This window comes from Pongo abelii, chromosome 1 (assembly GCF_028885655.2).
Source record: "Pongo abelii isolate AG06213 chromosome 1, NHGRI_mPonAbe1-v2.0_pri, whole genome shotgun sequence".
NCBI classification, from domain to species: Eukaryota; Metazoa; Chordata; class Mammalia; order Primates; family Hominidae; genus Pongo; species Pongo abelii.
In genome coordinates, this window is record NC_071985.2 from 39,858,021 (window position 1) to 39,872,075 (window position 14,055).

The 14,055-nt window shown below is 47.9% G+C and overlaps 1 protein-coding gene across 2 annotated transcripts in view; it reads left to right on the plus strand.

Moving 5' to 3' along the window:
- The window catches only part of LAMB3 (laminin subunit beta 3), a 38,347-nt gene continuing 24,292 nt past the window's right edge, over positions 1-14,055 (plus strand). Inside the window, exons 1-3 of one of the 2 annotated variants that reach the window (XM_054521338.2) lie at positions 1-955; positions 2,343-2,407; positions 3,206-3,360. In XM_054521338.2, the coding sequence (XP_054377313.1) occupies positions 2,380-2,407; positions 3,206-3,360 (183 nt within the window). In that variant the 5' untranslated portion in view covers positions 1-955; positions 2,343-2,379. Of the gene's footprint in view, positions 956-1,587; positions 2,237-2,342; positions 2,408-3,205; positions 3,361-14,055 lie in introns of those variants that run through there. The other variant, XM_063725445.1, reaches the window with a different exon arrangement.

Here is a 14,055-nt window from a genome sequence, read left to right on the forward strand (position 1 = left end):
TGGCAGGAGGCCAGGGAAAGTCTGTTTTGACTTTGTCAGTCAAGCTATGCTTCAGCCTTTCCTTCCACCACTTGTGGTCAGGTCTGTTTTCTGGCCCTCCAGGCGGGCATTCCTGCCTAGGGAGGGAGGGGCTAGGAGACTAACCCTCCCCACAGGTGGGAGGAGTGACTCACAGGCAGCTACCTGTCCCAGGGCTCCCTGCCAACCCTGTGGAGGGAGCTGGAGGTGAGCCATTTAGTTACTCTGCTCATTTCTCTTAAGCTTTCCTTGGATGAGTTGAGCTTTGAATCCTTCCTGATGAACCTTGCCTTTTAAGGATCCTCCAAATTCCCCAAGAAGCTGGGATTTTTCATTGTTTTTTTTTTTCCACTGGGGAGGGGAATGGTGCTTTCTAGGGTCCTGGATGTTTGAGTCTCCTTACCTTCCAGCCCAGTGACATGTCTGGGGCTTTAACTCTATATAAGCCCTAATCTTTGTGTTCTCTGCCTGATCTTCTGTCTGGGGTGGTCCAGGTCACAAGAAGAAGCTGACCCCTGCTGGTCTTGGGAAAATGCTGAGTTCATTGCCTGGCACAAATGCAAGGGCCCTTCCCCACCCTATGAATCCTGGTCTCTGATGGATCACTTACATGTGCCTGGTGCTTTCTGTTTATGGTGCCCCTTGCAGCCCCCACAGGCAGGCAGGCAGGCATTGTGGAGCTCACTGCAAGGCCTCTGGGACCGACCGACTCACCCACTTGCCCAGTCCCGTCCTGGGAGGTGGGGGTGCAGTGACGACAGATGGGTGTGACGGCTGCCAGATTCCCGAGACCCGCCCTGCGGTGGGGCTACACCCAGCCAGGGAGTCTCCAGAGGTGAGGCTGTTGTTTAAAAACCTGGAGCCAGGAGGGGAGACCCCCACATTCAAGAGGAGCTTTCAGGCGATCTGGAGAAAGAACGGCAGAACACACAGCAAGGTATGTTACCTGTCTTTACCTGCCTGGTGTGGGCCGGATCCAGGAGGAGGACTGTATCTCTGGATGCCTGGGGCCTGGTTGCAGGGCCTGATTTATTCCTTTTCCTGGGAGCTCACTCAGGTGAGCTAGGTGAAAATGTCTGCTACAGTTTTGATTTCTTTTTCACATTTGATAAGTGCCTCAGTGGCTTAGAAGAAAGCAGGTTCAGATCCAGGGTTGAGCACAAAAGAGAAGTGAAAAGGGTGGGCTGGCCTGGCTCAGAATGCCTACTTGCAGGGGGATTTTCAGTCGGGGGCAGGAAAGCTGAGAAAGCACTGGGTGAAAGTCAGAAGATGGGTCTCTCTTAGGCCATTGTTAGCTGTGGGACCTCAGGCCACATGTTCCCTCCCTGGGCCCATGACTCTTTTAGGAGAGGGATTGGAAGGAATGATTTTGAAGCATTAGGATCTATAATTTAAAGATGCCAGGAATGTCCTCAGTTCCCCCCCTGCCCCTGCCTTGCCAAGCCCCCAGCCCTCCACCCCAGCCAAAAGAGTTTGTGGCTGTCATTGGAACAGAGTGAACATCCAATTCAAGGCAGAGGGGGTCACTGCATGAGCAAGGGTGGGGCATGTTTCCACAAGGCAGGCCTGCCTCTGGGACCCCACAGTAGCTTTCAAGCATCCTTCCCCAGCCTCCTTCAGAATCCCTGCTTTGTGGCCTCCCAGCCCCACCCCTCTTGTCAAGCCCCAGCCCATCATTGAAGGCATTTTGGGTTGCTTCCCTTTCAGATGAAATCCTCACTCACTTGTTAAAGACAGCCATACATCTCTCCCTGTTGCATCCCAGAATTGTGGACTCAGAGCCTCAAACTCAAAGTGGCCCTGAATGGTATTGGAGGCCATGCCCATGACAGGAGAAGGCTTGCCTCCAGGCTGTCAGCCACTCTGACTCATTCACTTTGGGCGGGGCTGGGTTGAGGCTGCTGGTCTAGGCCCTGAGAAAAGCCAGCCCTCTCTCTTGGGGCAGGAACTAGGTCTTGGCCCTTCCTACAGCTTTTCTCCTGCAAAGGGTCCAGCCTTTTCCTGCTCCCCACGTTGTCCTTATGGCTGTGTGGGGTAGGGCAGGGTCGACACTCATTCCCATCCATTTTAGAGGAGGAAGCTGGAGTCTGGGAAGGGATGGGATTTTCCCAGGGCACACTGTGAGTCACATGCCACTTGAGACAAGGGTCTAGAGCTCCAGCATTTTCCAAGCTACAAATGTATCTGCTGCTCCAAGTGTCCTAGATCAGGACCATAGGTAAAGAATTCTGAAAAAAACTTGAGTCTAGAAACAGAAAAGAAAAAGGGCTAATGTGCTCTAGGGGTTTGCACTGTTGTACCCAGGTTGCTTTGCTCTGTCCTAGGTAAGGTCCTCTCTGGGGATCACCCCATTGGCTGAAGATGAGACCATTCTTCCTCTTGTGTTTTGGTAAGTACCCCTTCCCATCTTTCCAGGCCCTGTTATATGGCAGGGAGGTGACAGCCACGGGGAGGAGGAGAGTTTACCAAAGTGTGGGCATCACCTGTCACCTGCAGTCCCTTCAGTTGGGAATACTTGTCTACTGGGGACACCTGTGAGATTTCCCCATTCCTTTGGGCCTTTGGGGAAGAAGATTCTCTACCACTCAGGAAAGGCTCCCAAATGTCTTCTTACTCTTACCCGAGGGTGGTTTGTGGTTTCCTAAGTGCTCTCCACAGTTTCCCATCCTTTCTCAAGCTGGTTCCAGAGCCATTGTGGCTTAAGTTCCTGTTTTCCAGTGAATTGTAGCTGGGCACTCACAAAGTGTGGCTGGGGCAGCTTTGAAGTTAAAGGAGCAGAATGAATGCAGGCCTTTCTTAATGTTCCACCAATGGCTCAGCAGTCAGCCCTCCTCTGGGCTGCTGACAGAGGCCACAATGCATGTGGAAAGAGCTGCGGACCTTGTCATGATGGCTGAGTCTATGTCCCCAGTCTGGTTCTAAAAGCCATATTTTAGGGTCATCTATGGTTTTTGGTTGCCATTGTTTCTCCTCTTCTCCTTTTCAAGTTTTGAGTTCTAGAATATGAAACCAACTTTCAAAATATAACAGTATCAATACTGCAATTATTACCGCCAGCAGCGAGTGGAAACTTGAGTGAGGGAGAGGATATAATCTTGCTAATGTCAGCTTCCCTGAAAGATACTGGGGTGGCCATCAAGGTCCCTCTCTTTCTGGACTGCACCATCACACATCCCTGTGATTTCAGCCTTGCCTGGCCTCCTGCATGCCCAGCAAGCCTGCTCCCGTGGGGCCTGCTATCCACCTGTTGGGGACCTGCTTGTTGGGAGGACCCGGTTTCTCCGAGCTTCATCTACCTGTGGACTGACAAAGCCTGAGACCTATTGCACCCAGTATGGCGAGGTAGGCCCTACTTCCCAGGATTGGAGGAAGGTGGGATGGGAGGGGTGTGTGAGCTGCCATTTGTCCACTGAATACTTAGAATGCACTTGGTGTAGGCCAAGCCCTGTGCACTACGTGGACTGGGGAGTGCAGTAAAAGTATAAGGCCAGATCCTTTCCTCTAAGGAATTTACCTGTTGGTTGGGCAAGAGGAAATGTACTCAGAATTAACTAAATAGCTCATTCCTCTCTTATCTTTCTGAGACGACACGGAGTCTTTTCTCAGTCCTTGGGCATAGGCAGGATAGTCTTTCAAGTCTTGGGAACAGGCAAATAGGTCAAACACTGACCCTTTAGGTGTATGGAGCCTCATGTGTTATTTGGTGCTGGGTTGTGTGGGCTGAACTGTGTTCTAGCCATGGCGGGAACTGAGCTGTGCCATGGTCAGTGAGATAGATGAGGAAGTGACTTGAGCTTATCCAGCAGGATCAGAGGCTCAGATGTAAGTTGGATCAAATCCAGAAACACGATGCTTTGAGCTATGACTAACATTGCCTGTTAGGCATGGCTTTTATAAACAGCTGTTGTATTTTTCTTCTAATTTGTCTCTGGGTCTTTTTTTGTAGGAACTTTGGTTTTCTTTTTGTTTGCCCTCAACAGGGTGGAATCTTTCTTTATCAAAGCTGAAATCACTCAGTGTTTTCTTGTCTACCAGCTGCCTCATTTGGCCAGTTTGCTTGAACAAGGGAATGGATAAGGGAGTGATTTGTCCTGAGTTGCTGCAGCCTTCTGGGGAAAGAGACCGGGGTTATCTGTCCCCTTTCCAGGCTGCCCTTGTCTTCTGGGCTGTGGAAGGTGGTATCTGATATGGCCTCTAGGCCTCACTGCCCTTCTAGTCCCTGTGTTCTCTTGGCTATTTTAGTCACAGATGGTATAGGGAAATGACTGGAGTTGCTGAGCAGAGATGGCTGTGGTTTTTGCATCTCACCCACTTGGATGTGGGGAAGCCCATTTGACAGGGTTGGGTAAGATGGCCAGTCCTAGCCAGGACTCCCTGTGGGTCTAGATTACTCCATGAGCATCAGGGGACCTGGCAGTATTGAGAATTGAATTTAAAAAAAAAAATTAAAAAAAAATTTTTTTTTTAGGCAACAGAGTGATTTTGGCTGTTCCCTCCACACATAACCTCCAAATTATGAGCCCATATCTAAAAATTATAGGGAGACCTCTGCCGATTTCCTTTCTCAGGCTGACTTGCATTTTGGGAGGGGAGGCAAGGAGAGGTCAGAGACCCCTATGTCGGCATGTACCCTTGATCCCAGTCCTGTCGGAAAAGTCTCTCCTCCTCCAGGCCTGGGGCTTTTGGCTTCACACTGGCCTGCCCTCTGCCTCTCTGATGCCCCAGGAAGCCAACTGTCTTCTCAGCTCCTAAGTAGCCCCTTGAGAGCAAAACAGGGTGCTTATAAAACAGAAGTCTAGAGTTTTGCAACCCTGGGGATGGATAAATCTCAGCTATTTTTCTGCTGTGAAAGCTGAGAAGCACTGGCTCTTTCTTCTTTTTTTCTAAGGGGGAATAAATTTATCTAGCCTTTTGGAAAGAATAGAGGATGGCAGGGAGTATCTTTAGTGTAGTGTGTAGTTTCAGGTCTGCCACTGACTTGAGGTGTGACCTTGGGCAAGAGATTACCCCTGTCTAAGCCTCGCTGTCCTTTTCTGTAAGTGAGTATTAGATGAGATGGTCTTTAGGGTCCCTCCTTTTCCCTAACATTCTTTGGCAATGAGCCGACTGCTGACAATCAGCATCTCTCCCCCATCTTCCACCTCTCTGTCTTGTTTCATTCCTCTTTCCCTCACTACTACATGCCTACCCTTCGCAGAGGCCATGAGTTCCAGCAATGAAGATAGATACTAAACGCATAGAGACTCCCTTTTTGTTCTCTGGACAGATGTACCCTGAACCCTCTCTGGGTGCACTGGTGGCTGTGTGATAAGAATTAGAAATTCAGGTTTTAATTCTGCTGAGTTCTAATTTCAGTTTTTAAGTTTATTTTGTTATTAAATGCTACTAATGGCAACTATAATTCATTAAGCATATCATATGTGTCCTCAGCATCATATTAAGAGTTTTATATAAATTATCTCAAATAATTCTTATAACACCCCATGAAGTGGCTCTGGTTTTCCTTGTGAGCTATTGGGAGGGTTTGGTTGTGTGCTGGGATCTTAGACTCCTGAGAGAAACACATTGTGTATTGAGTTTTCTGAGTAGTTAGAGATAGGGGGTGTACTGGACAGCCACAGCCAGAAATGAGGCTGGCGGAATGCAATGCTGTATTCCTACTGCCTCTCCCTTCACCCTTCCCTATCACCCCTCTCTACTCGTTCCCACTCCCACAGACACACCTCCCTGAAGCCAAGGCCTCTGGCTAGTGCCTCTGTTCTATCTCCATGCAGAGATGATATAGCGAGCCCTGAGCCCAGGACCAGATCATTCTTCTGTGCCACATCCTACTGATGTGCCATGAATGCAAGGACAATGGGGTGGAGATTTATGACCCATGGACATTTCTTCCTTGCTCACTCCACTCCCCAACCCCAGTTCCAGCCAACTAACAGAGGGCGACTCAGCAGAATGGAGTTACAGGAGCAGTAGAGACTCCTTTTAGTTCCAAAATTGTCTCTCCTAGTTCCCTGCATCCAAGCGTGGTTTCCTTTTTGTGGACCAGTCTTAACCTGTCTGCATGTTACCTCTTCTACCCAATTCTGTCTCAGTTGCTGAATCCCACTGGTCTCAAGGGCTTGCTTCTGTAAATTTTGGGTCCATGTTGCAACCCTTGCAATGGACATAGGTCTTGGCCAGCTTTGCCTTATGGCATCTTCTCTGCCTCCCCAACTTTGCCCTTCTGGGCTCATCTGCTTTGATGACCTGTTAACTGTCTGTGGTTGGGACAATGCTGTTATTTGTCAAAATGGCCTGAAGCTGTAGTCCCATCACCCTGGCCTCTTGCTTTCTTTCTTCCAGCTCCTAGATGGATTCTACGAAAACTCACTGCACTATTATTCCCTCAATCTCAAGGCATGGATGAAAATGTCTGTGATTCTGTGATGCTTCCCTGCCCTCATTTACTTCTGTGCTATCCGTGGGCCTCATTTGAAAAATGGGCTTCAGTGGTTGTCACGAGCACTCTATAAAAGAATGTGTAAAGTGACCACCAGCATAGTGCCTGGCAGATGCAAACTGTTCTATCCAACCCTTCTCTCTTGCCTGCCTCCTGGTGGCTGCATCCACATGCAGAGGCTGCCCCATCTGCAAATCACATTCCTGAGCATTTCTTCCCTGATCAGGACATGCGTTCGCTTACTTCACTAAAATCCACCCATCCCTGGGCTGCCCTCCTCTGTGCCTCCCAAGTGATCGGTGCCAGTCTGACTTAGAGTGAGCTGTTGAAGAATCCACAGGTGGTCATGGTTAGCGAAGTCACCCCACACTGGGGGTGAAGACTCCCTCATTCTGGTTCTGGTTCTGACACTAATAACAGGGATGTGACCTTGTGAAAGTCAGGGCTCTTCTCCAAACCACCATTTTTCCATGTGTGAAGTGAAGGAGTTTAGTCAACCTTTGCCGTTTATTCAGCTCTGGCCACTCAGCTTGCTTCTCAGAGACAGATGGGCTGTGTGTGACCCTGAGAGTCCACTGTCCTCTCTCAGGGCGTGTGAAGGCAGGGGCTGCACCATGCCCTTCGGTCATCTCTGAGATGGCACACATTCCTCAAGAACCAGCGGATTTGCCGGAAAGCTTTCCATTCCTGATTTCTGCTCCTGACAATGTCTCCTCCAGTGTTGTATCTGCTCCCCTAAATGCTTTATTTATCCCCCATTCCCTCCCTTTCTGGGGAAAAACTTAATTGCCCAGCTGCCTTAATAACAGTCTTACACAGCGCATTCCTCAGGTTAATTATCTATGTAAGCCAAACAGCTGTCATTTTTATCTCTTGGAAACAAGCTGAGGAACAGTAGCCAGTTGGAAGTCCCTCCTCTCTAATACGTGCAGGCGCACATGCATGTAAATGCACCCTTATCCCCCTGCCCGCGGATACACACACTCCAACGACCACTGCCTTTCTTTGTTTGACAATTGTCTGTTTTCTTGATTTTCAGAAAGGCTAATGTGTAGGCAGAGGATGTGTTCATATATGTACTATGATCCCTGTACTCAACCCACAAGGGATTTTGAGCCCGCCTCTGACCAAAATATCTGCTTTTTTTTTTTTTTTTTTTTGGGACACGGAGTCTTGCTCTGCCACCCAGGCTGGAGTACAGTGGTATGATCTCAGCTCACAGCAACCTCTGCTTGCCAGGTTCAAGTGATTCTCCTGCCTCAGCTTCCTGAGTAGCTGGGATTTCAGGCATGTGCCACCATGCCCAGTTAATTTTTGTGTTTTTAGTACAGACAGGGTTTCACCATGTTGGCCAGGCTGGCCTTGAACTCCTGACCTCAAGCGATCCGCCTGCCTTGGCCTCCCAAAGTGCTGGGATTACAGGTGTGAGCCACTGGCCCCGGCCCAAAACATCTGCTTTTTTGTTTCCCAGAAGCTCTAAGCAGGTCTAAAGCTTCCAGAGCTCTACATAGGGAGTTTACTGTTTTGGATGAAGCATTACTGAGTTCCTTGTTTAAAACACAGGCAACCTTGAGAAAAGCACCAGATCAATCTATGACCTACCATTCATCCCTCGGCAAGAGTATGTTTATCAGAAACTTAGATGTGACTTTTGCAAAGGGACCCACGAGACCCAAAATGAGTCTTGTTTTGAGGGGATAGAAGAAAATGGAAAGGGACATTGTAGGGAAAAGTTGCTATCAGAGAGAAGCAAAACTTGGGTTGGTGGAATGTGAGATTCTTGGGTCCTAATTGTTATGGGCTAAGGGGTAGGGCTTGTGGGGTTAAAAGCAGAGAGGAGAAATGTGAAATGGGAAGGCCTGAAGACAAACCTGGATGGCCTCACAACTTTGCTAGCCTGGCTTCTCACTCCATTGCTTCTGGGGTCCAGTCCCACAGAAGCCTCTGGGAACTGTCTTGCAGACCTACCTTGCTTCTTTTCCTGGCCATCTACCCCCTGCCTGTGTGGCCATATGAGGGGCTGTAGCCATTGCCACTGGCAGGACCTGTAGAGGTCCCCGGCACACTAGCCAACTTTCTGCACTCAGGTCCAGGGGACATCCCTCTTTCTGGAGATGTCTGTGCTGGAGTTGAGGTTGCCTTTCCAGCGGGGTGGAGTGAAGCAGAAGAAGGGAGTTTCCTGAAAACCAACTCTGAAATTTTCAGTGTTTGCCAAGTGATTGTTATGTTCCTTGAATCAGAACAGCACCAGTATGCTAGGGAGGGAAAAAAACAACAACAACAAAACAAAACAAAACAAAAAACAGCACAGGTAGTTTTGGAGTCAGATAGGTGGGACAAGAATCTGTGCTTCCTCCCTTGCTAGCTTTATGGGCTTGGACACATTTCTTAACTTATCACTTTCCTAATCTGCAAAATGGGGATACCTACCATTTGTAAATGTAGTACGGCTACCTCAGAGATTTTGGAAGGATGGAATAAGATAATATATGCACACTGCTCAGGACTGAGGCTGGTGCAGTGTAATTTTTGAGTGTGTAGCATATATCATCTCTATAATCAGCTTCAGAGAGTGATTTCTGAATTTAGTTAGGATGGAAATAACAGCTGTACTGAGTTAAGGCTTTGGTCAAAATTTCACTTCATGATAAGGAAAAAGAGGAAGTTGAAAGTATCTCACATACGGCTGTCCTCCCACCCAGCGCCTGCAGTAGGCGCTGACTTTTGATCTTCATTGCGGATGTGCATTGACTAGAAATGCTGAGGCTTTTTGCAGTGGGTTCTAATGGAGGCCTGGCTGACCATAGGCCTCAAGGATCCCCTTCTCCCTGTCCATATTGCTGGAAAAAGTGTTTCTCCAGGATAGCATCTGGTGAATGTCTTGTTTTTCTCTTGCTTTCTTTGTCTACTTGCTGAGAGTGCCTTTAACTTCTGGGCTGATGTGCTAGAACAGGGAAGAATTCTAGTAGCATGTTAGAACAAGATGGAACTTTATTATCTCATTCAACCCTTGCATTTCACCAATAAGAATGTGGAAGTGGAGGAAATGTATTTTCTTGAAGGCAGCTAGAATTTTTAATTTTATTTATTTATTTATTTATTTATTTATTTTGCTTTTGGCCCTGGCTGGTGGTCATGACCCGACCGTAGCTTCTTAGATGAACTCAGACAGCCCTCTGGCTTCCTCATGGGAGGGAGCTGGGCCATGCATAATCAGAGCCTGTTTTCCTATTTTCCCCCAGAATTAGCTCTGTGTTTTGCAAAGGCTCAGAGTTTTTACTTGTGTGTGCCCTCCTTTTCCACCCATCTCCACCATGATTCAGGCCCCTGCTAGCTCTTGCCCTCTTGCTCCTTTGCCCTCCCCTGGCTCTCTGGGAGGGTTCATCTTCCAGCCAGACTGCTGAGCTTCTAGAAAGCTCTAGGATAAGGGAGAAGGCCTAGCCTTTCCAGCTGGAGAGCAAGCAGGAGCCAAACTGGCTGGAGGCCTGACAGGCTGAATTGATAATAGTACTGTGTCTCTGAGGTAATGCAGCCAGGAGAATGCCAGCCAAATGACCCCAGAGAGGGAGGCAGCTGCAGCAGAGAGCTGCCATCGCTGGGAGAGATGGGGGCACATCACATATGAGAGAGGAAGAGCCTCACACTGAGAATCACACATGCACACGACGCTTACAAATGTGTGCACCCTACATATAAGCATACAAGAATAAAGCAGAAAGGGAAACTGAGGCCCAGAGGGAAAGGATAAATTAGCAGCTTGTCTTCATGTGGGCTTCTGCCATAAACTGCTCTATTTCAGGCTTCTGTCCTGCTAGCTCGTTGACAGGCAGAGCTACTTAAAATACCTGTCTCGCCTGTTGGCTTAGCCTGTCTCTGAGGATTGAGGTAAATTCCTCCTTTGGCTATGTTACTGTGATAAGCAGCACATAGTTTGTAAGCCTATGATGCCATCTGATCCCGCCATCAGTGCCTGCACACGTGGACAGAAGGAGAAGAAGGCATGGGTGCCCCAGATTATCCCCATGAAGACTGAGGGAGGAGCAGGGCAATAAACCCTGGCCATTTTTAGTTGGTTTTGTTTTATAATACCGTTTGTTCTCCTGAACATAAAAGTTAATATGTATCCAAGGTATAAAAATTTAAACAAGCTGAGTGCAAGTGGCTCACACCTGTAATCTCAGCACTGTGGGATGCTAGGGTGGGTGGATCTTTTGAGGTCAGGAGTTCGAGACCAGCCTGGCCACCATGGTAAAATCCCGTCTCTACTAAAAATACAAAAATTAGCTGGGCATAGTGGCATGTGACTGTAATCCTAGCTACTCGGGAGGCTGAGGTGGGAGAATTGCTTGAGCCTGGAAGGCAGAGGGTTGCAGTGAGCAGAGATTGCGGCACTGCACTCCCAAGTCTGGGTGAGAGAGTGAGACCCTGTCTCAAAAAACAAACAAACAAACAAAAAAGCTTAAAAATAATAAAAAATAACAGAGAAGGAAAAAAGTTATCTATGATTCCACTACCCAGAGATGTCAGGTTGAACTGTATGCAGTTGCCATTTTTGTAGGTCAAAATGGGTGTATATCAGCAATTTCCTGTTTTCACTTAATATATTGGTATATTTCCTTCCAAATACTTTACATTCCTTTAAATGGAAATATATACATATATATATTCACACACACACACACATATATTTGAGATTATAATGTATATGCAAGTGTATGCCCAGCTTTTTTTCACAAAACATAATATAATCATTTCTCCATGCAATTAAAATTTTTTCTCTAAACAGTGTTTTTAATGGTTACATAATATCCTGTCGTTTGGGAGTATCAAGGGCATTTCCGCAGTCTCCAGCTCCTTGTCCCATGGCCCAGGGAAAGAAAGAGCCTTGTTTCTGGCACTCTCTTGACCAGGGAAGGGCTGGACCAGCTCCCAGCAGAGCTGGGGAGAAAGCTCTGGTGACAGGCAGCCGGAAGGCAGCTGGCCCTTGTCTCTCCTCAGGACATGTGCTGAGTGCAGACAGAGGAGGGAAGTGGAAAAGTTTGTCCCTGAGAAGCTGGGAAGAGTATAAAGAAGGGCATGCTCACTGCCAGGGACCAAAATAGGGGTCTGGAGGGGAGTCAGGCTCTAGGCTCTAGCAAGGGCCTTCTCTTGCCCAGAAAGGATTATTTTAAGTGCTCAGGTATTTCAGCCAGCGACAGGTCTCCAGTTTCTGCGGTAACTGAGCTGAGTCAGCCGGAGAAGCCCCATTTCTTCCCAAAGTGCTCTCTTTGCCTTAGCCTTCCCTGTGATAAGCTTCAAGTTCAGACCAAGCCCTTCTTGGGGCTCGCTGCGTGAGACAGAGACTGCTACCCTTTAGCATACTTCCCCACATCTTTGCCACCCAGCTAGTTTCCAGTGGAAGTGAGAGGATGAAAGAAGGGAGAAAGAGAGAGAGGAGAGGGACCCTTTCTGATGCTGACGTTGGGGATCAGTCAATAGCAAAGTCATGTTGCCTCTTTGTGCCTCAGCATTCTCCTCTGCAAATGGGGCTAATACTACTTATCATGTAGGGTTATTGTGAGATTTAAGTAGGTTATTGCATTGAAACTACCAAGGGCTGCTCTGCACATGGCTGTACTCCATCACTTATTATTGATGCTTTATTACCTACTCACTCTTCCACCCCTCCTTTCAAACTCCCTGAGTGCAGGAAGGGAGTGCCTAGTAATAATGCTAATGCAAATAGTTGGTCTTTACTGAAAATTTGCTATTCATTTATTCAAGAAGTATTTAATGAGGGCCTATTATGTGCTAGGTATTTTTCTAAGCACTGGGAATACAGCAGTGAAGGAATGCAAATTCCTCCCCTCATGGAATATACATTCTGGAAGAGGGAGGCAGACAATATACAAATAAATAAATAGACAGTAAATATACAATGTGTCAAGTGGAGATATGTACTATGAAAAAATATAACAGGGCAAGGGAATGCACAGTGAGTGGGTGGGAGGTGGGGCAATGGGTGCTACTTTATTTTATTTTATTACTTTTTTTTTGAGACGGAGTCTCGCTCTGTCGCCTAGGCTGGAGTGCAGTGGCACGATCTCGGCTCACTGCAACCTCTGCCTCCCAGGTTCAAGCGATTCTCTTGCCTCAGTCTCCTGAGTAGCTGGGACTACAGGCACCTGCCACCATGCCCAGCTAATTTTTGTATTTTTAGTAGAGACAGGGTTTCACCATATTGGCCAGGCTGGTCTCGAACTCCTGACCTCATGATCTGCCCGCCTTGGCCTCTCAAAGTGCTGGGATTACAGGCGTGAGCCACCACACCCCACCAATGGGTACTACTTTATAAAGGGCTTATGTGCCAGCTGTTATTTGAGCCTTAAACACCCAAAGAATGAATGTTTAATAAAGCATTTTTGGACATGCCAAGGGCGCCTCCAAGAACTAGGAAGGGTGATAGTTCTCTTCATTTGCAGACTGGGTGAGAGCTGGAAAGTGGAGTGGGAAGCAGAGGCCCAGGGAACCAAGACACCTGGCTCCCCTCTTTGCTCTCTTCTGTTGCAGGCTGTGCTAGCTTTGGAGAGGGAAGATGGGTGTTGGGCAGGGAGGTTCTATCACTCAAGGCATAGGCCCCACATATCCACTCAGACTCTTTGGGTCGGTTCTTTGTTCTGGTGAGTGGAGGCTTAGAGGAAAGCAGCGGTACAGGGTGTGTGGAGGGACAGTTTTCCCTACCCAGAAGGACCCGCAGGTCCAGGAGGTTCTTGTCCAAGCCTTGCATCTATTTGTGGGTAAATCTGGAGCCCTCTGGACAGTATGGTTTAAGCCACGCACAGGGTTTGGGATCATGGTTACTCACAGAAAACAGATTTTATGTGTGTTATATGGGGGAGCTGGGAAAAGGTCATGTTATCTGTGCGTGTGTGTGTCCATGTATGTGCACATGTGCACGCGTGTGCATGTGTGTGTATGTGTATATGTATGCACATAGGCACAAGCTAAAAGAACAAGGGATATGTCGCCTCTCTGGCCATGCTCTTTTTCTTGGTGATCCTTGCTCTGCCATGAAACCTATGGGGTTCAGTTCTGGCTCCTGTCTCATTCCAAGAGATAAGCATAGGCCAGGCTATTGGGGACCACCCCAGTGAGGCCGGTTGCTCTCCTGTAGGTAGGGAATACTGAACCTGAGAAAGATCCTCAAGCCCCAGATGTCAGTGCTGGAAGGCCTTAGAGATCATTTGAATGTCACTAGAATTTTGGCTCCCTGAGGGCAGGACCTTTGTTTTGTTCCCTATTATAACTCCAGAGCCCAGAGTAGAGTCTGGCACATAGTGTATGCTAAATAAGCATTTGTTGGGTAAATGAAAAGCTCTAGCTCAATCCCCACTTAATTTATGGAGGAGAAAGTTAAGCCTAGGAAGTAGAGGTGACAGAGCTAGGACTGTAACTCCACAATTTCCTTGTCCTCTTTTGGAGTCCTCTCTTTCTGATCCTTAAAACCCCAGAATTTCCCAGGCTGCCAGGATTAAATAAGGTAAGCTATAAAACTTCCCAGCCTGTGCCTAGTACGTAGTAGATGCTCAATTAATATGAATTTCTCCCCCTACCTTTTT